Source organism: Stegostoma tigrinum, chromosome 1, assembly GCF_030684315.1.
Source record: "Stegostoma tigrinum isolate sSteTig4 chromosome 1, sSteTig4.hap1, whole genome shotgun sequence".
Classification (NCBI taxonomy): domain Eukaryota; kingdom Metazoa; phylum Chordata; class Chondrichthyes; order Orectolobiformes; family Stegostomatidae; genus Stegostoma; species Stegostoma tigrinum.
Genome location: NC_081354.1, coordinates 61,509,394 through 61,532,071, shown reverse-complemented (window position 1 = coordinate 61,532,071; position 22,678 = coordinate 61,509,394). Strand labels below are relative to the sequence as shown.

At 41.1% G+C, this 22,678-nt stretch overlaps 1 protein-coding gene across 1 annotated transcript in view; it reads right to left on the bottom strand.

Annotated features, from left to right (window-relative positions):
• LOC125458951 (leucine-rich repeat, immunoglobulin-like domain and transmembrane domain-containing protein 3) overlaps nt 1-22,678 on the bottom strand; it is a 28,263-nt gene that overhangs the window by 4,652 nt on the left and 933 nt on the right. Inside the window, exons 2-3 of the mRNA XM_048544817.2 lie at nt 20,847-21,316; nt 7,329-7,634 (exon numbers count right to left, since the gene is read on the bottom strand). Of these exons, the coding sequence (XP_048400774.1) occupies nt 7,329-7,634; nt 20,847-21,316 (776 nt within the window). The remainder of the gene's footprint in view (nt 1-7,328; nt 7,635-20,846; nt 21,317-22,678) is intronic.

Here is a 22,678-nt window from a genome sequence, read left to right as displayed (position 1 = left end):
TGTCGAAGTGGCTGTCTGTAAAGCTGGAATTTTAAATTAGAGATTGTGGAAATTACTTCTGAGAAAACCCAACTATCCTGAGTTACGAGGACATAGTTAGATCCAAGGTACATGCTGCATTTCTCTAGGAGACATGATTAGACCTTCCTGCCAGAAATGCAGAGCTTGTTCTAAATATAAAAATTTAAAAGCAGAATGGCAGTCTATGATTATTGCTCCTTGGAAAATCCACTTATGTGTTTTCAAATGCTTCCTTGACTCAGTTCCATGCTATCTGTAGTCTTGTGTCTCGAATACATGCTCTGTTCCCAGAATAGATAGGGTTATATCTTCTGCCATGCATGAAGCCTTCAGCCAGCGTATCCCTGCCTGGGGGCTTGTGCTGAACATCTCTGCCTAGCTATTCCTCTCAATCTTCAAAAATGTCCTCAAGATGCAGTTCTGGAGCTACTTTGTTGAACTAACAAATACTCATTTCCCTTTTGGTGCTTGCACATCTTCTGCAATGGGACATATTTTAAGTGAAAAAGAGATATGCATAGGTTGTTGATAAAAAGTGAACTAGTTTAAAAGAAATGCCAATGATATGTGATGTAAAAACTTATAATAGACAGTGATTGTAAGGAATATATCAAAGCATATGGTATACCTTTTGAAAGTACATTTTACAGTTAATACAAAATTTCAAATACTTCTATCAGGCGAGAAAGAGCTTCATTTCCAACTTGCTACTGTCCTCTCCATGGAGATTCAATTTTTAAATGGAAAGTCTGAAGAACTGCTCAAATATATACAGAATCATTTTAAATTTAAAGAGTACTGATTCCTCCAGGGAGAATTCATTGTCGACAGACCTTATAGTTACTGTGCTGCACTCTAGGTTTCGTCATGGAGACAGCATGTCTTCATGGAATTTCACAGGGAAATTAAACTTGGAAAGGGTTGGGGTTTGGTGGAATTTAGATGATCCAGGTTGGGTGGATGCCGAAATATAAGTATAAACTGAGTAAATATAAGGAGGAGATAGATTTTTAATCAGTAATGTGTTGAAGAGTCACGGAGAGCATGCAGGAAATGGAGTTAAAACCAAGATGAGATTAGCCATGGTCTTCGAGAATGGTGGAGCAGGCTCGATGGGCTGAGTTGCCTACTTCTGCTCCCAGTTCTCAGGTTCTTAAAATTGATCTGTGAAGGACATGCAAAATAGGTGATAGCAAATGAGATTATTTTACAGCCTGCCTAAGTTTATTTTTTTTCCCCATTGGTCTAATGGTAAGGATTTGCTGTTGCCCATTGTGCATTAACTCCTTAGACCAACTGTACACATGCTATACTTTCTTTTAGATTTCATGCTAGTAAAATGGTATTGTAGTTCTCCCCATTTGATGCTGTGTTGACCCAACACTTTTGGACTGCGTGGCCCGGTACCACTAAACATTTCCATCCCAAATTCAATTCATTCTCCTTTTGGACTCTTAAACAACTTCCATTTTCTTCAACTCATCCTTCGAAGCCATGGCAACAAAAGTCTGGATGATGAACTCTAGAATTCCCCACCCCTTCCTTTCTTTTTTCTCCTTTAAAATACTTCTTAAAACTTTTGTCTTAGATCAAGCATTTCACCTTTCCTAATGTTTTCTTCAATGGTTCAATGTGAAACGTTTATTAGACAACAATCCAACAAATGACTTCAGAACATTTTAGTCCATTAAAGGTGTTTATGAATGAGGTTCAATAGTTCAATTAAAGTTCAGATAAGTAATTCTCTCTCTCTCAGCAGTTAGTGAATTTGTGGAATTCTTTGCCACAGATGTTGGAGCTGTAGAGGTTGGTCTGTCAAGTACATTCAAGGTTGAGATTGATAAATTTATAAAGGAATCAGAAAGTGGAGTTGAGGATTATCAGTTCAGCCATGGACCCATTGAATGGTGTAGCGGATTCGATGGGGAGAATTGCCTAGTTCTGGTGCTTTGTCTGTGACCTGTAGTCATTTAATCCTACAGTAATAATTCTACCAAGTTGTAAGGGATAAATGTATTGTGATGTCTTCATTCAATATGCATAAACTATATTAAAAAGTAAAAAGATAAATAGTCTGTCTGAATTCTCTACTTTTCTTCATTTGTAATATTATTTCTCATTATGCTCAAATAAGTGTACCTGTTTATCTATCTTTGATCATTGACAGTTAAATATTGATGTCTTCAAAGATATTGGGCAATGTACCTTCATCAGCCAATAAAAAAACTCGATGATTTTATTAAAGTATGATCCAGCTAGAACTTCATTATGAGAGGAAGGACACTAATTAATGACTTTTATTTTACAGATGGTTTTGGACTTTAATCTTATTACGTTCCTAACTTTATTTTAATCATTTAATCTCTCTAAACTATTTACCACCAGACACCAAAAGGACAGGCAGAATAATTACTCTGCTGCATCCTCTGGTATGCTATGAGCCATCAGTGAAATGAAGTGTGATTCTGAGGGTGACTTTCTGTCAGATCTTTGAATTTTGGAAATGCTTAGCTTCCTTATAGCACTTCTAAACAGTAAAAGATGGGAATTCAGACCAACCTGCCTGTATAAACTTTAAAGAGTAATGCTCCTCCTCAAATCTGATGTGTTGTGTAATAACCATCTCCTCACTTCTTTCCACTGATTCCTTCAACGCACCATTGGAAATGGTGCCTTCAGCCTAAAACCTGAGCTCTACAATCTCCAACCTATATTTCTCTGTCTTTCTATTTCCTTCTCCATATTTAAGATAGTCCTTTAACACTTTCCTTTTTGGCCAAGCATTTAGACATCTTCCCTCTTCTTTCATTCAGCACCAACTGTTCCCTGAGTACAAATCTGTGAAACATATTAATCTGCTAAAGCTGTTTATAAAGAGAAGTTGCTGGTTATTTTGACACACACGCTTTAAAATTCTGCCCTAGCTCCGACCTCACTTTCCTATCCAACATCCTTGAATGTATTAATCTTGCCAAACTATTGACCTCTGGCTATCCAGAGGACAGGCAGAAGAATTACACCTGGATCTCCTCCAGTACAATTCTTGAAATCAAGCGTCTCGTCATGCATTACTAACTCTATTGTCCACCAACTATCTGTGCTTGACCTATTCCATTGATCATCTGATCATTAGGTCCTTTCAAGAACAAAGGAGGCAACTTATGCATGGAGTTTAAGGAGGTAGATGAAGTCCTGAACAAATATATGCATCGGTATTCACAAAGAAGGAGGACATGGTTGATGGTGAATCTAGAGAGGGGTATGTTGATATTCTATGGCACGGTGATATTAAGACGGAGGAGTATTGAGTGTTTTGAAAAGCTTTAAGGTAGACAAGTCCCCAAGTCCTGATTGCAACCATCCCAGAATAGTGAGGGAGGTGAGGGAAGAAATTGCTGAGGCCTCATATGAAATCTTTGAATCCTCTTTAAACACAGTAGAGGTTCCAGAAGGCTCAAGAATAACCAGTATTTTTCCCTTGTTAAGAAGGGCAACAGGGATAATCCAGAAATCATAGGCCGGTGAGCCTTACATCAATGGTGGGTGATTATTGGAGAAGATTCTTAGGGACAGGATTGACTCACATTTGGAAAACTATGGACTTATTAGTGACCATGTTGCATGGCTTTATGCAGGAAAGGTCATACCTCACAAACCGCATTGAGTTTTTTGAGGAAGTAACAAAGAGGATTGGAAAGGGTTGGTAGATATTGTCCATATGGACTTTAATGAGGTCTTTAACAAGGTCCATCATTGCAGGCTGATAGAGACGGTCAAGTCTCACAGAATCCGCAGTGAGCTCGTAAGATGGATACAGAACTTGCCTAGTCATAGAAGGCAGACAGTAGTGGTGGAAAAATGTTTTTCAGACTGGAGATCTGTGCCCAGTGGTGTTCTGTAGGGACCAGTGCTGGGACCCCTGTCGCTTGTAATATATATATGTAAGTAACCTGGAGGAGATGTATAGGTATCTGATTAGTGAGTTTGCAAACAGAACCAAAATTGGGACAGTTGTGTATAGTGAGGAGGATTGCCAGAAGATACAGCAGAATATAGATAGGCTGGAGATTTGGGTGAAGAAACTGGAGATGAAACTTAATGCAGCTAAATGCAAGCTGATGCATTTTGGAAGTTCCAATGCAGGAAGGAAATATACAATAAATGGCAGAACCCTTGGGAGCATTAACACGCAGATGGATCTCAGGTGTACAGGTCCATAGTTCTCTAAAAGTGGCAACACAAGTGGATAAGGTGGTGAAGAAGGCGTATGGTATGCTCACCTTCACTGGCAGGCACCTAGAATATAACAATTGGCAAGCCATGTTGTAGCTGTCGACTACTTTGGTGCAGCCACGTTTAGAACATTGTGTAGGTTCTGGTCACTGCACTACCGAGAGATGTGGCGGCTTTGAAGAGGGAACATAAAAGGTTTAAGAGGATGTTCCCTTGTTTCAGAGAATATTATCTATGAGGAGAAATTGGATAAACTTGTTTTTTCTTCACTTGAATGTTGGAAGCATTGATAGAGGTTTCCAAAATTGAGAGGCATGAACAGAATGGATAGTTGCAATCTTTATTCCAGGGTAGAAATGCCAATTACTTGGGGACATGGGTTTATGATAAAAATTAAAAGGGGATGTGAGAGGCAAGTTTTTTTAACATCGAGGTGTTAAGCTCCTGGAGGTGGTGGTGGTGGAAAATACAACAGAAAGGTTTAAGAGACAGGTATATGAATAAGCAGGGAATAGAGGGATACAGGCTACGTAGAAGCAAAAGGTTTAAGTTTAGAAAGGCATCATACGTCGGTACAGTCTTGTTGGACTGAAGGGTCTGTTCCTGCTCTGTACTGTTCCTTATCCTTTGTCCTTATCCATGTGCTGTCATTTCGTGACACTATCTGAAATTGTTTCTGATTCTGTGTTTGCGCTGATGACTCCCGTTTCTTTCTCAAAACTACTGTCCTCACTGTTAGCGATTTGCCACTCACTTTGTCCAACATACAATCTCTGAAAAGCAGATATTTCTACCAACTAAATATCGTGAAGATCTAAATCATTTTCTTCTGCCCTCGACACAGATTCCATCACTTACCCTGGTTATGATCATACATTGAACCAGACTATTCACAACCTCAGCGTCCTATTTGACATTGAGATGAGTCCAAACAATTCGAGCATCATAATTGTTTACTTCCATTTCCATAGCGTCATCTGTCTCAAGCACTGCTTCAATTTCCCCATTACTGAAACCCCTGCCCATGCTTTCGCCACCTCAAAACTTGACCATTCCAATGTTCTCCTAGCTGACCTCCAATGTTCCAACCTCTATAACTCTGAGGTCCTCCAAAGCTCTGCTGATAATATACTAACTCAGAACCCAGTCCCATTTACTTGTCATCACTGTGCTCAACTACTTACATTGCTCCTGGTCCATCAGTGCCTCAGTTTTAAGCAGTCATTCTTATATGTAAATTACTCCATGAGCCCGACTGTCTGTAGCTCTGACTCCCTCCATCTGTAAACCCTGCAACATCCCTGCACCCTTCTGATTCTCATCTTTTGAGCATCCCAGATTTTTATTAGTCAACATTGGTGCCATGTCTTCAGTTGCTTGGCAATTGCTTCACCACTTGCGAGGATCTTTGCATCCTCGCTCTCCACTGGAGTCGTACCTGAGGACTGGAGAGAGGCAAATGTAATTCCTCTCTTCAAGAAAGGAAATGGGGAAATCCCCGGCAATTACAGACCAGTAAGTCTCATGTCTGTCGTCTGAAAGGTGTTAGAAAGGATTCTGAGGGATAGGATTTATGACCATCTGGAAGAACATGGCTTGATTAAATGCAGTCAACGTGGCTTTGTGAGGGGCAGGTTATGCCTCAGAAACCTTAAATTTCTTTGAGGATGTGACTAGAAAAGTTGATGAGGGTCGAGCTGTGGATGTGGTGTATGTGGACTTCAGCAAGGCATTTGATAAGATTCCCCATGGTAGGATCATTCAGAAGGTCAGGAGGAATGGGATACGGGGGAACTTAGCTGTCTGGATACAGAATTGGCTGAAGACAGAAGACAGCGAGTGGTAGTAAAGGAAAATATTCTGCCTGGAAGTCTGTGGTGAGTGGTGTTCCACAGGGCTCTGTCCTTGGGCCTCTACTGTTTGTAATTTTTATTAATGACTTGGATGAGGGGATTGAAGGATGGGTCAGCAAGTTTGCAGACGACACAAAGGTTGGAGGTGTCGTTGACAGTATAGAGGGCTGTTGTAGGCTGCAGCGGGACATTGACAGGATGCAGAGATGGGCTGAGAGGTGGCAGATGGAGTTCAACCTGGATAAATGCGAGGTGATGCATTTTGGAAGGTCAAATATGAAAGCTGAGTACAGGGTTAAGGATAGGATTCTTGGCAGTGTGGAGGAACAGAGGGATCTTGGTGTGCAGATACATAGATCCCTTAAACTGGCCACCCAAGTGGACAGGGTTGTTAAGAAAGCATATGGTGTTTTGGCTTTCATTAGCAGGGGGATTGAGTTTAAGAGTCGTGAGATCTTGTTGCAGCTCTATAAAACTTTGGTTAGACCGCACTTGGAATACTGCGTCCAGTTCTGGTCGCCCTATTATAGGAAAGATGTGGATGCTTTGGAGAGGGTTCAGAGGAGGTTTACCAGGACTGGAGGGCTTATCTTATGAAGAGAGGTTGACTGAGCTCGGACTTTTTTCATTGGAGAAAAGGAGGAGGAGAGGGGACCTAATTGAGGTAGACAAGATAATGAGAGGCATAGATAGAGTTGATAGCCAGAGACTATTTCCCAGGGCAGAAATGGCGAACATGAGGGGTCATAGTTTTAAGCTGGTTGGAGGTAAGTATAGAGGGGATGTCAGAGGTGGGTTCTTTACACAGAGAGTTGTGAGAGCATGGAATGCGTTGCCAGCAGCAGTTGTGGAAGCAAGGTCATTGGGGACATTTAAGAGACTGCTGGACATGCATATGGTAACAGAAATTTGAGGGTGCATACATGAGGATCAATGGTCGGCACAACATCGTGGGCTGAAGGGCCTGCCCTGTTCTAGGTTCTATGTTCTATGTTAACCTCTGGAATGCCCTCTGCAAATTCACTCCCCGCTTCCTTGCTCAATATCTCCTTAAGACAATCCTTAAATCCTACCTCTTTAACCAAGTTTTAGGTCACATGACCCAACAGCTCCTGATATGGTTTGGTGTCAAATGTTGCTTGCTAACCGTACTGTTAAACGCAATGTGATGATTTACTATGTTGAAGGCACAATGTGAATTCAAACTGTTGCATGAATTACCTGAATGGTTAAATGGTAAGCCATTCCCCCTGAGCCAGACAAGCGATGGGGTTGGATATCCTTTTGAATCACAGCGGAGCAAGACATTACTTCCAACAGGTGATGTAAGTTTGGTTGCTGAAGCCATGACTGATGGTTTGAGGCACTGTTCAAGCTCAACTCTCTGGAAGAAAACTCCTGCAATATTTTCAGGTTCACTACATGTCAGGAGAGGATCCATTAGAATAACTAATGCTTCTTCTGTCTTAGAAAGTTCAATCAACTTTGATATCCTACAGTCACAGAACCATGGGTTATCTTGAAAACCTAAAGAAGGGAAAAAAAATTGAAGTTTTTTTGAAAAAGCCGCAAAAGTATTTTAAGATCTGTAGCATCTTTGTTGTGAAACATTTCCAAAAATATCCACCTAAGGCAAGACTTGTAACTGAAATAAAATCTTTAGTTATAGGTTCTCAATTTCTATTCCCTAGCTTTCTAGAGATTTCAGACAACCTAACTAAAATGTGAACTCGTTGCATTTGGCTATTGCACATATATAATCTTAAAGACTCTGTATAAGATCATCCAACAATATTATTTTAACAAATCAAACTGCACTATTGAAGAAGTAAACATAGCCCCAAGTTAAAAAAGGATGAAATGAGAAAATGGAGATCCATAAGCATGTTAGCCTGACCTCAGTGTCGTGGAAATGTTACAATTTATCAGACAGGATTTAATAAACGGACACTTTAAAAATAATGGTAGATTGGCATTAATTTTTTTTAAAAGGAAAACCAGTTAGAGTTGTTTGAGGATATAACAGTGTTTTGACATAGATTTGAAACTTAGTTAATGGCAGACCATAAAGACTCACGCTCAAATTGGCAGGCAGTATGCAGAGTATTTCTAAAACAGTGAGAGACTGGGAAATGTTGATGTCCAAAGGGACTTGGGTGTGCTTCTTCATAAGTTATTGAAGGCAATCTTCTGACACAGAAAGCAATTAAGTTGGCAAATGGCATGTTGACCTTCATTGCAAGAAAACTTGAGAACAGGAGTAAAGATACTTTTCTGCCACTGTGTAGAAGCTTGGTGAAATTGCACCTGGCACCTGTTGTGTACAGTCTTGCTCTCCTTACCTAGGGAAGGAGATAGTGGTTATACAGGGAATAGTGAAAGCTTCACCAGAATAATACCTGAGATGGTGGTATTGACCTCTCAGGTACAATCAAGGAGACTGGACAATATATTCTTTTGAATTGAGAAGAATGAGAGGTGATCGCATTGAAACACATGTAATTCTTACAGCGCACAGCCGAGTAAATGTAGAAAGGATGCTTCCTCACAGCCAGGCCTAGAACTAGGGAAAACTATCAGTCTAATAGACAGATCTATTAAGTCTGAGATAAAGAGGATTTTCATCACTGAGTGGGTGGTGAATTTTTGGAATTCGCTTCCTCTGAGGATATGGAATACCAGTCTTAAAATATATTAAAGATAGAGCTTGATAGATTTCTATTACAGGTATGAATTGATCATGCAGGAAAATGGCCTTAAGGTAGAGGATCATCCATGATCAATTGGAATAGCAGAACAGGTTCGAAGGTCTGAATGTCCTTATGGTGGAAAATACTTTAAGCATCCTGTTAATACTAAAGAATATGCGGGAGGAATGAACTACCATTACCATCATTAGAAATATAGTATTACATGATTTAATGGGTTTAAAAACAGATGAATCCCTTTGCTTGCATGGTTTGCATCCTACAGTCCTAAAAGAGGTAGGTACAGAGAAAGTGGATGCATTGGTTGTAATTTTCTAAAAATTCTTGGATTCTGAAGTATCAGGGAATTTGAAAACTGCCAAATTTGACACCCCTTTTCCAAAGGTAGAGGAAGCAAAAAGGCGAGTAATTATAGACTGATTAGCCTCGCGTCTATTGTTGGGTAAGTAGTGGAATCATTATTAAGGAAGTAACAGCAGAATATTTGGAATATCATAATCAAATCAAGCAGAGTCAGTGCGGCTTCACAAAAGGAAAATTGTGCCTGATCAAATTTCTGAGAATTTTTCAAGGAAGTCTCAACCAGAGCGGATAGAGAGGACCAGCTGTGTTGTATTTGGACTTTCAGAAGGCATTCAACAAGATACATCACAAAAGGTTAGGTCATAAAATAAGAGCCTATCATGTTGGGTTTAGTATATTGGCATGAATAGAGAATTGGTTCATGGACAGGAAACCGCGAGGTTCTTTTTCAGGTTGGCCAACGTTTTGCCCACTTACTAAACCTAACAATATCTCTCTGCAAACTGCTTGTATCCCTCTCGCTTAACCAGTGGTGCTCCAGTGGGATCAGAGCTGGGAACATAACCACTTACAACATATGTTAATGGCTTGGGGGAAGAAAGTGAGTGTACTGTAGACAAATTCAGATTACATTAAAAATAGGAAGAACGGCAGATTGCAAAAGGGATACAAACAGTTAGGTTGAGGCAGTGGCCAAAAAGTTGGCACATGGAAAATGTTCATTTTGGATGGGAGAACAAAACAACACAATACGGCTTAAACGGAGGAAGACTGCAGAAGATGCAACACAAAGGGCCTGGGAGTAGTTTGCACAAAACACGGAAAGCTAGCACACAATTACAGCAGGCAATCAGGCAGGCTAATAGAATATTCGCTCCTATTTCAAGGCGTATAAGAGTAAGAGATGTCTTACAGCAACTGTACAAGGTGCTGGTGAGGCCACATCCGGAGTATTATGAGCCGTAAGGAAAGATATTATTTCATTGGTGGCAGTTCAGAGAAGGTTCATTAGAATAATTCCTGGTCTGGAGGGCTTGACTTATGAGCAAAGGCTAAAAAGGTCGCGATTGTACTCTCTGGAGTTTAGAAGTATAAAAGAAGATCTCATTGAAACATGTAGGATTCTTAAGGGGTTTGACAGAGTGAACGCTGAGAGGATGTTTCCTCTCATGGACCAGTCTAGGACCAGACAGCATAGTCTCAGAAGAAAGAGGTAACAACTTATGACTGAGATGAGGAAGAATTTCTTCTCTCAGAGGGCTGAGAGTCTTTGGAACTCCTTGTCACCGACAGCAGAGTGGGGGCAGAGTCCTTGTGTATATTTGAGGCTGACACAGGTAGAACTTTGATCGGGTGAGAAATCAAGGTTTATGGGAAAACTGTAGGTATTTGGGATCAGCTGTGCTCCTATTGAATGATGGAGCAGACTCAAGGGGTCGAACGGCCTACTCCTTTTCTTATTTCTTATGGTCTTTCCCCTGCTCCTATTTCCTATGTTCCTATATTTTGAAATATGTTTTCTTTATTCCACAGGAGCAGCCCAATAAACAATTAATTGTAAGGGATTAATGATCAATATGAGCTGGTTGAGCTGCCTCTTTAATTTGTTCTGGCAAGTTTGTATTGCCCCGATGTCGGATTCAAACAGGCCAGATCTTGGCTTACACTGCAGAGTCTGCAAATTTTTGTAAAGGAGCAGAGCTTCCACCTACAGCAAACGGGTGGAAGCTCAGACAGGAAGTCCAGACCTGAGGTAAGAAGTGTTCAACACCCTGAATTTCCACATTCTCAATCCCTCATTGGCCTATGGGCCTTTGATGATGGTCACAAATAATGAAACCAACTGTCAATGGTTTACAAAGTAGAATTCATGGCCTGAATCCATGAATGATAAAATACACAATATGAGTACTGAGGAATGATATGGCCTTCAATTCCGAGGCCAGAGTGTGTTTAACAACGTGGCACTTTTCAAAAACTGACATTCAATTTTCCAGCTTCACTTGAAAGGCAGCTACCACAAATGCTGTCTTTATAGAACAGGCAGCTGCTCCCTCTACTGGGAGTGAAATTATTACCAACTGAAAGCGAGGACTCGCCCCACCATCAATATAAACTGTGAAGGACTTCTTCATAAGAACATACAGGAGCTACACATCGACAGCAATAACATGTGCACAGGTTCTTTTGACATTGCCAGGTCACTTCCCAACATACAACTCAAAGACAACACAATTGCTAGAAAAGATCAGCAAGTCTATCAGCATCTGTGAAGGAAAAAACAGAGTTAATGCTTCGGGTCCAGTGACCCTACCTCAGAACTGAGGAAGAACAGTTCTGAGGAATGGTCACCGGACCCGAAGCATTAACTCTGTTTTTCTCCTTCACAGATGCTGACAGACCTGCTGAGCTTTTCCAGCTATTTTGTTTTTGCTCCTGATTTACAGCATCCGCAGTTCTTTCAGTTTTTATACAACTCAAAAAAGCCACTGATATTTGCAATTCATCGCTGTTATGGGTCATCTGTATGCCACCGATGTCTGATTGTGTCATCAACAAACTTCGTGCAGTTGTGTTCATTTCCAATGCTGCCATGTACACCCAAATGGCTGGCGTTGCCATAGGAGTCCCGCTAGGCCCAGTTCTTGAAAATGTTTTTGTTGGTTACCATGAGAAGCACATCTCTGATGGAAAGGCCACTCCTTCCCCTTGCATGTTTCCAACATATAAATGAAACATTGTGACACTTGAAACCAGAAGTAGCATCAAGAATTTCTTTATGCTGCTTACGAAACTCCACGCTGTGCTTACATTTGCTGCTGCAATGAGGTGATCAATAGGCTCTCCTTCCTCAATGTATTCATCCAGTGCAAGATAAATCTTACTGGCAGCTTCGTCAATAGGACCCTAGCCACTGAGTAAGCTTTTTACTGAGATAGGGATGCATCAAAACTGAACGAAAACTGAAAACCTAAATCAAATCCTCACATATAATAAAATGTGAGGCTGGATGAACACAGCAGGCCAAGCAGCATCTCAGGAGCACAAAAGCTGACGTTTCGGGCCTAGACCCTTCATCATATGGGTCTCTGATGGATCTCTGATGAAGGGTCTAGGCCCGAAACGTCAGCTTTTGTGCTCCTGAGATGCTGCTTGGCCTGCTGTGTTCATCCAGCCTCACATTTTATTATCTTGGATTCTCCAGCATCTGCAGTTCCCACTATCTCAAATCCTCACACATTATGTGTTGTGAAAACATAAGAGCGGGCCTATATCCAGCACACCTGGCACTGAGTGGTGGCTAGTCCACCTCAAATTACACTGGAAGAAAAAGGTGTCTCAAACATTTGAAACACAGGTGACGTCATACTCTCATCATACAGTAAATTCATGAATGATTTTCTCCACGAATAGGATGCTGCATCCATCCGAATAATTTTGTCTACCATACAAATGAGGACTGTGATATCTGAATTTTAGTGCCAAAGTGATGCCAGGTATGTAGGTCCTAAGTCTCAATAATTAGCGTCAGTATAAAACAACATGTCCCGTTGACCATTCAAGATAGGCAGCTTGATAATCACGCTCAACCAGCCCATGTTAATAAGCTTCAGAAAGTATATCCATCATTCGATGCTATACTGTTTTTGGAAATCATTTAGTAAACAATCTGGACTGTGGGGGAAGGGTAATGGGTGGTCTGGTCCAAAGTGGGAGGGAAATCAGTGTTCTGATGTGAGGCAAGGGGAGGTGGGGGGAGAGGGTGTAGGGGCCAGCGGGGAGGGGAATGGGTAGACTGGTCCAGGGGGTCAGGGAAGAGAATGGGCGGTGGGGTGTAGAAACAGCGATGTTGGTCAAGTCAGATCCTGAAGACTGGGGGAAGTGGGTGCGGTGTTGGTGGTAGTGTGGGGGTTCATGAATCAGGTCAGTTCCGGTGAGGGGGTTGGGTCCAGAAGCAGCACCGGCATGGGGTCAGGGTCTGGTCCAGCGAAGGGGGCTGTGGTGGTTGTCAGATCCTGAGGCAGAGATGTCAGTTTCTGGGGGTGAGGGCAAAGGGTTCATGAGATGAGGTGGATTTCAGTGCGAGGTCCCAGGTCAGAGATGTCAACACTAGGTGGGGGGAGTGTCAGATCCCCAAGCGGTGTTGGGATGTGGGAGTATCAGGTCAGGTTCTGGCTGTGTGAGTTGGCCGGCTTGGAGGGGTGCAGTTCAGGGGTTCATAAGAAGAAGGGGGTCATTCTAAATATTACTGAGGAGTTTGATGATGTATTTAATAGCCTAACATTTCCTAAAGAGCAATTTTACTTCATTTCATGGGAATCATGTGAAATCTTTGATCTTTACAGAGACCTTCGAAGACTTCCCCAATATAGAGGAAATGCCCATGGAATTTTCGAATTCCCTTTCAGTTCCTTTGGAATCTGCTACAACGGGGCTTCCACAAGGTCCCCATGCATGACTTGCATCTACACAGAAATAAGGACTGACTTGCCACAATCTATAAAAATGCCCAAGACCCTGCTTTATACCTGCAAAAGGAATTCATAAAATACCTTGCAACGTTTGCCTAATTCTGACAAGTACAAAACAAAAAAAAACCTTTCAAATTTTTACCTCCTTTTTGCAACAGTCAACAAAATAATTTGCAAATTAGGAAACAGCAAGCCCCATGAATCATTTAGTACTGGGAATTTATGTAAAGTGTCACCACCAGCTGGAAATGCAAATAGATCAGTCACAGATGATCTGGAGCTGGGTAGGGGTATGCAATGCTCTAATTTACTGTGTTCCCAGCTTTTCCAGAGGCAGCAACCTATAAGCAAATAGTGGGGGCAGCAAGAAAGAGCTAGAGTATTTCAGGATTAGTTTCAATAATTATTCAACTGAACTCCAGATTAAATGAAACAATAGACTCACATTTATATCTGTTTCTCATGATGCTAAATTACCCCTTCACAGCAAATGAAATACTTTAGAAATGTATCAGTGATAATGGGAACTGCAGATGCTGGAGAATCCAAGATAACAAAGTGTGGAGCTGGATGAACACAGCAGGCCAAGCAGCATCTCAGGAGCACAAAAGCTGACGTTTCGGGCCTAGACCCTTCATCAGAGATGATGAGGGGTCTAGGCCCGAAACGTCATTTTTTGTGCTCCTGAGATGCTGCTTGGCCTGCTGTGTTCATCCAGCTCCACACTTTGTTATCTTACTTTAGAAACGTAGTTGCTTTTGTAATCTGGAAAATGTAAGAGTAATAGAGTCATGGAGTTGTACAGTATGAGCCTCTGCTTCAACTTGAGCATGCTGACCAGCTATCCTAAACTAATCTCGACCCGTTTGCCAGCATTTGGCCCATATCCCTCGAAACCCTTCTTATTCATATATCCAGAGGTCTTTAAATGTTGTAATTGTACCAGCCTCCAACACTTCCTCTGGCAACTCATTCCATACATGCACCACCCTCTTGTGTGAAAAAGTTATCCCTTAGGTCCCTTTCAAATCATGCCCTCTCACCTTAAATCTATGCCCTCTAGTTTTAGACTCCCTTACCCTGGGAAAAAGACCTTATCTCTTGACCCTATCCATGCCCCTCATGATGTTACAAACCTCTATAAACCCCTCAGCCTTTGAATCTCCAAGGAAAAAATCCCAGCCTGTTCACCCTTTGCCTAAAGCTCAAACTCTCCAATCCTGGCAGCATCCTTATAATTTTTTTTCTGAACGCTTTCAAGTTTAACAACATCCTTCCTACAGCAGGGAAGCCAGAATTGTTCTCAGTCTTCTAAAAGTGGCCTCATCAATGTCCTGTACAGCCACAACATGACCTTCCAACTCCAATTCTCAATGCACTGACCAATGAAGGCAAGCACGCCAAACTCCTCCTTCACCACCTACCTGTGACTCAACTTTCGAAGAAATATGCACCTGCACCCCTAGGTCTCTTTGTTTGACTACATTCCTCAGGACCCTACCATTCACTGTGTAAGCCCTGCCCTGGTTTGCCTTACCAAAATGCAACAGCTCACATTTATCTGAATTAAACTCCATCTGTCACTCCTTGGCCCACTGGCCCATCTGATCAAGATCCCACTGTACTCTGAGATAACCTTCTTCAGTGTCTCTTACACAACCATTTTGGTGTCATCTACAAACTTACTAACTATATTATATTCACATTGAAATCATTCATGCAAATGAAGTAAAGCAATAGATCCAGCACCAATCCCCTTGCGGCACACCGCTGGTCACAGGCCTCCAGTCTGAAAAGCAACCCTCCACCACTACCCTCTGTCTAGTACCTTCAAGCCAATTTTGTATCCAATTGGCTAGCTCATCCTGGGTCCCATGTGATCTAACCTTGCTAAACAGTCTACCACGCTGAACCTTGTCGAATGCCTTACTAAAGTCCATACAGACAGCAACTATTGCTCTGCCTTCATCAATCTTGTTTGTCAATTCTTCAAAAACTCCAAATCAAGTTAGTGAGACACAATTTCCTAAGCACAAAGCTAAGTTGACTATCCTTAATTGGTCCTGACCTTTCCAAATGCCTTAGAATCCCCTCCAATGACTTACTCACCACTGACGTAAGGCTCACTGGTCTATTGCTCACAGTGAGTCTACCACAAATATTATTATGGAAGTGGCTAAAAGTCTGTTCTGGGAATTCTGGTTAAGAGACAAACATTGGACAGGATTCTCAGAATAACTCCCTGGTTCTTCTTCAACATCATGCCATGAGATCTTTTATATTCAACTAAGAGGGTCAAACTGTCCTCAGTTTAACATCTCATTCTAAATTCTGGGAGCAGTGCTGTCTCAATGGCAAACCTGGGCTCACATCCTGTGATTTAAAATGAATTCAAAACCATCTGACTGAGAGGCAGCTGAGCTAACTTTTCTGGAACGAATGCAAAGTTAAATCGCTCCAAATGACCATTTTTCAGATGCATTTTTTCCTCATACCTCAGGCTGCTAGCACTAAGTATCCAACAACTTTTCTTTGAACTACCCCCAGGGGTTGAACAATTCCTTTGGGCAGAATCTTGTGTTTGTTTTTTTTTGCAAAGTCTGACTTGTGTTGAGATTTTTGGAGGGTATTTCACTGTGAGGCCCAATAGGTTTTCATAAAAGCATCCACCAAACTCACCTCATTATACCCACCATGCTGCTATGGGTGCCTCTCATGACCAACTCTCGTCCTACCTTGCTGCACACTGTTCCCACAGCAACCTGCTACTCAGCAGATAACCACTAAAAGACCAACTCCTTTACATCTTTAAAAGGCTGTTTTGCTTCAGAACAAACACCAAATTCTAAAGGGTGTCCTGCTCAGTCAAGGATATTTGAATAGGATATCAGAGAGGGGCAGGTTGGCACTGTGATTCTCCAACGGGGAACTGGAAAAAGTGAGTGGTGCAAAGGAGAAGAGTCCTCTTCCTGGATGACTGCTGCAGGAATGCACAGACTTGTACTTCATTGGCCCAGCCGCTGGTCCTCAGGACTGAAGGCATGAAGGGACTGGGATCTTGCTGTGCAGTTCAGGTGCCTCATCCCCACAGGGTGACAGGACACAGCCTGCAGGGTGCCAAGCCTGAGAGGAGGAAGCTCATACAGCACCCCCCACCGAAGTCTCCCCTCAGAGCACTCCAGAAGACACCATGTCCTCCACCTGCACCCTGAACACTTAGATGTTCACACCAAGGAGGGTCAATTCGCATGGGGCAAGATGGACGGCATATTTGACCTGTTCAGGCACCAGCACACTCAGGACTACCTGACCAAATCTCTAGGGCCACTTGGCTCCAATGCCAAGCAAGCTCCCTCGATGCCAGCTGCAGCACCAAAGACTACACTAAGATGTAATGTGAGGGAGAAGAAAAAGAAATCTGATTGAGAGCACTAGAAATTATGCACTGCATATTGTAAATGGCACTGTTTTTGTTTGTAACTGGCACTGCTTTGGCCTTGTATCTGCTCTGAGAGAGTGTATCAGAAAGATACCACGATGGTCATGGCAGGTTGTCAAAGACAAGGTGTTAGTGTCCATGGATGGAGTGTGTGTGCAACTGGTGGCCATGGACCATGTCCTGAAATGGTCTTTGGTTGCTCACAACAGTGAGGTCCTCAAGAATATTTGGTGAGCTGAGTTCCCTGATAACCATGTAAAGTTTTCTCAATATCTGGCTTGCTTGGCATATTTGCTAAGAAAGGAAGCTGGAAATTAATGAGGCAAATTGGGCTGTTAACGAGTTAAACAAACAATAATCTCCCTTAACTGGCAACATGCCACTGCCTCAGAGAATCTTACCACTTGTCAAAAGCATGAAAGATGAAGCGAGATCCTCTCAGCATCGAGATAGGCTTCACTGGGCTCATTGTCCATTTCTGCCATTTTTCTTGCCACACAGCACAAGGATCAGGCCCCAGTAAGCTTCTACTCTTTGTGTCTCAGTTTAGAATGCATTTCCAGGATATCTATCTATCTTGCACTGATTTACGGCATGAATTCACAACAGCGACCATGGAAATTTCAGAAAATAATCAAACTTACATGGAATAGCCCATTTCAATATTTCATATAAAGCCATAAGAAACTGAAGAGAGAGTAGGTCCTTTGAACATGCTCTTCCAATCAATTCCTACATTTCACAATTCCCATAAAATTCAAACTTGATTGACTTGCATTTTAAATACACCCAGAAAACTAAGCATCTGCCTCTTTCTGATGTAAAAAAATTTCCAGAATTTGACAATGCTTTGAGTCAGGAAATTTCTCATCAACTTGGTCCTGAATAACTGAACTGTTATTCTGAGTCTGAGATCCCATATTCTCAGTTTCTCAGCCAGGAGAAATACCTTCTCCTTATTTACTCAGTCATGCTCCTTAACCAATTCAAATGTTTTGTTAGATCACCTTTAGTTGTTTGGATCAGTAGGGAAGGAGAGCCTGTAATAGAGTCAAACAGTCATACAGATGTATAACTCAGAAACAGACCCTTCAGTCCAACATATGTACATCGACCAGATATCCTGAATTACTCTAGTCCCATTTGCCAGCATTTGGCCCATATCCTTCTAAACACTTCTTATTCATTTACTCATCCAGATGTGTTTTAAATGTTATAATTGTACCAGCCTCCCCCACTACCTTTGGCAACTCATTCCATACATGCACCATCCACTGTATATAAAAGTTATCCCGTAGGTCCCTTTTAAATCTTTCTCATCTCACCATAAATCTATGCCCTCTAGTTTTGGACCTCACTACTCTGGAGAAAGGATCTGGGATATTTAACCTGTCCATGCCCCTCATGATTTTATACACCTCTATAAAGTCACCCTCAACTTCCTACGCGCCTGGGAAAAAAGTCCCAGTTTATTCAGCCTCCGCCTATAGCTCAAAATCTCCGACCCTGGCAACATCCCTGCTTCACTAATGCCCTTTTGGAAAAGAAACTACCATCCTTACTTGGTCTAAACTAGACATGAGTCCAGATCTACAGTTATGTGGTTGACTCTTAACTGCCCTCTGGGATGCGCAACAAATGCTGACCTTATCCCGAGAATGAATAATAAAAAAACAACTTTTCTGAACTCTTTCAAGTTTCACAACATCTATTTCAAAGTAGGGAGAACAGAATAGAATGCAATATTCCAAAAGTGGCTTAACCAATGTCCTGTATAGCCGCAACATGACCTCTAACTCCTGCACTTAATGCACTGGCCCATAAAGGCTAGCATATAAATGCCTTCTTTATTACCCTGTCTTCCTATGATTCCACTTCCAAGAAACTATGAACATGCACTCCCAGATCCCTTTGTTTAGCAACACTCCCCAGGATCGTACCACGAAGTGCTCCATCCCCCTTTTTGGGTAAAGCTCTAGTCCCACTAAATAATCTCTTGAGCTTTATTGCACTTGTTCTGGGGCAAGTATTTCCTTCCTCACATATAGAGGCCAAATCAATGCACAGTATTCCAGGTATGGCATCATGAATCCTATCTATATTTGTCTTAAGTTTGTTTCACTCTTATACCCAAACCTTTTGGAACAAAAGCTGACATATTATTTGCTTTCCTAATTAACTTTGTGTGATTTAGGTACACTCAGGTATTTCTGAATGCAAACATTTCGCAGTTTCTTACCATTCAGAAATATTGTGTTTTACGGTTTCTTTTAAAGACAATAACTTCACACTTCGCTACATCGGATTCCATTTGCCATGTTTTTGCCTACAAATCAGCTTGTCCCTTTTCATCCACTTTGCACCCTCTTCACGGTGTATTTCCCAGCTAACTGTGTATTTCCAGCAAATTTGTGTGTGAATCACTCAATCCCTTAATTTATGCCATAATTCAGATTTTAAAAGGCTGAGACAAAGAATCTATCCTTATGGTACTCCACTAGTTACAAATGGCAAATGCAACAAGTCTTGCTTACTCTTACTCCCTGTTTTCTATCCAACTAATCTTGAATCCACATTCATATTCTATCACTATCCATAGGATCCAAATTTATGTAATAAGCTCTTGTGTGACATATTATCATGTGCTTTTTGAAATCCAAATACATCCTATTCTGTTCTATTCTATTCAAGCCATTTAGGACTGACACGAGGAGGAACTTCTTTATTCAGAAGGTGGTAATCTTTGAAATTCCCCTCCTCAGATAGCATCTCAAACTTCGTAGTTTAAGCTTTTCTATTTTTTGTCAGAAGGAAAATTATGCCAGCTGATTTTCAAGTGCCCACTAGTCCAATATTTGCTGCATTTGGCCAATCAAATGCATCAACTTGCGCACCTTATAAACTAGGCTGCCATTTCAAATGTCATGTCAGGAGTAAGAATTGTTAAAAATGAATTTTTAAATTGAGGTGCAACCCTATATTGAGAGATAATTTGGAGATGTTCCCGCTAATTGTGTATCACCCAATATCACGAATTAAAACAGAATGGCTTTACCTTCAAAATGCTGCAGAATGCTTAGGAAGTTTATCTCATTGCCCCCTCCACTATCTCATCAACCAGCCACTCAGGGTAGCACTTTTAACCAACAAGAAATATGGCCAATTACGATAACCCACCTAAGTCTCTGCTGTTTGCGGTTTATTAAGAATGGCATTTTAATTTAATTTTCATCTTTAGTATATTCCATGTCTTCTGGAAATCCATCACCCTCTTTGCTGTGCTAGTCCATCTCTTACCCACACATTTATTATCATTTGCTTTCTATTCCAGCACATAGAATCCCTAAAGTTGGAAGCAGGCTATTTGGCCCATCAAGTCAACACTGACCCTCCAAAGGGCTGTATCCCACCCAGATCCACCCCCTATCACTCTGCATTTTCTACAGCTAATCCTAGCCTGCACATGGACAATTTAGCATGGCCAATCCACCTAACCTGTACATCTTTGGACTGTATGAGGAAACTGGAGCATTCAGAGGAAATCCGCGCACACATGGGGAGAATGTGCAAACTCCACACAGACAATTGCTTGAGGGTGGAATTGTACCCACGTCCCTGGCGCTCTGAGGCAGCAGTGCTAACCACTGAGCCACCATGTCACCCCAGTTACGTCAATTGCAAATTCTTCATGCTTATTGCAAATCATTTGGTGAATTGTCATGGACAACTTTGATGCCTTATTATGTAAATGTGCAATATAAGTAGAAGGTAATATTATAGCTACTGCCTTTAACAGAAGGTAATAATTAATACTTACCTAGAATTACTCTCTTCATTGGATCTTTATCAAACTCATGATATCTTGAGTGTGCAGGCCAAATATCTAACAAGTCAGATGGCAGTGTAGTGAGTTTGTTACTAGATATATCTAAATTGGTTATATTTCTCAGATATCGAGCTGCAGTAGCAGGAATCGTTGACAGTCTGTTATTGTGCAAGTCAAGAGTTCGAAGATTTGGCATTTCCTGCAGTGAATCCCAAGGAAAGGTAGACAGCATGTTTCCATCAAGGCGCAATTCATGGAGTTCTTTTAAATTATAAAAGCTTTGAGGGTTTATGGTACTGATGGCATTATATGTCAGCCAGAGATATTTTAGATCCACAAGGTAATAAAATGCTTCCCGTGGAAGTTGTTGAACAACAGTTTTCTCAACGCGAAGTTTAACTGTATCCACTGGAACATTGACAGGGATCTCAGACATATCTGGGTCATCACATAATACAGACCTGAAAAGAAAGAAAATGATCAGTTTAGTTGGTAGTTTTATTTTTCGAGAATGTCCCTCATGTTATTTCACTGAACAGTTAACACCACCATCATCTATTAAAGAGAAATGACTTTAATCTGGACATTAGTATATATTCTGCATTTAACAGTTTCTGAATCTGACTTTGTGGATTCTTCTGCTAATTAATATCAGAACTGGAATGCTCTGTCTTCACCTCAATGATAAAATCAACAATCTAAATCTGTTATTTAAAAGTCCAAATGATTTTATTTTATATTACTTAAGCTTTGAGGATGAATGGTTTTAATAAATGTCTTCCTCTCGACCCTCCTCATGAATCATAAATTAGGATTTTTGCTGATTTGAGTGAAAAGAAACTCAACACAGCTCAACATGCCAAAACACTATGTAACTGAAATGTTAGCCATTGGCTTACTCTCTTTGGGCCTGCGTTTCTCTACAAATAAGAAAACAAGATTTTTAAATTCACAAAATCATTTGAGAGACTCTGAAAATAAGCAAAGGGAAATAGACATGGAGAATGAACAGTCCAACATCTGATTAAAGCAAAATTAACAACACACAATATATGAGTTTTGGAACAGGAGCAGTTCAAGAAGGGGCTCAATGCTACTTTCTTGAGCACAATCAGGTATAAGCATGACGTAGTGGAGAGCAGCATACTGATCCCATGCTAGCCATGCTCTTATTTCTCCAAATACTCTTGAAGGGACCATGCTCCTGGTGGGAAGAATGGTTAATAAGTAGCTCTATATTGGAAACTGAGGCCACAGTGTAGTCATATTTCTGTTCCACATTCCCTCTGAGTGTGGTTCCCATTAGGAAACCAGGGGTGTGGAATTAGAACCAAGGCTGAAAGTCCAAAAGTGATGGAAGAAGCAACATAGAATGTTAGAAACTGTTTTATTCTGGTTTTCACATAATTGCCTTCCATCCTTTCCTTCGAAGTGGTTAAAAAATGAAAGATGATGAATCGGAATCAGTTTTATGAGTTTCTGATCTTGACAAGAAGTGTGTCAGTTGATTGCACAAATCAAGACTATAAAATATATACCCCTCCACCTTGCACCCCAACAATCTTTGCTGCAAAAATTCTACTAAACAGAAAAAATCACTTAGAGCACGTTTCCATGTTTTGAAAATGCATTCCAGTGGACAACACTCCTTGTAAAGTTAAGTCCATATCTTATCACACTGTAGCATAAATACTCCACATTATTCATTATTTTAAAAAATAAATTCATAGAAAACATAATTATAAACATATTTGTAATTTATCTTCTGTTTCTATATATTATGCTTTGTGACATTATTTGAACTCTTTTATCAGAATTTTTGA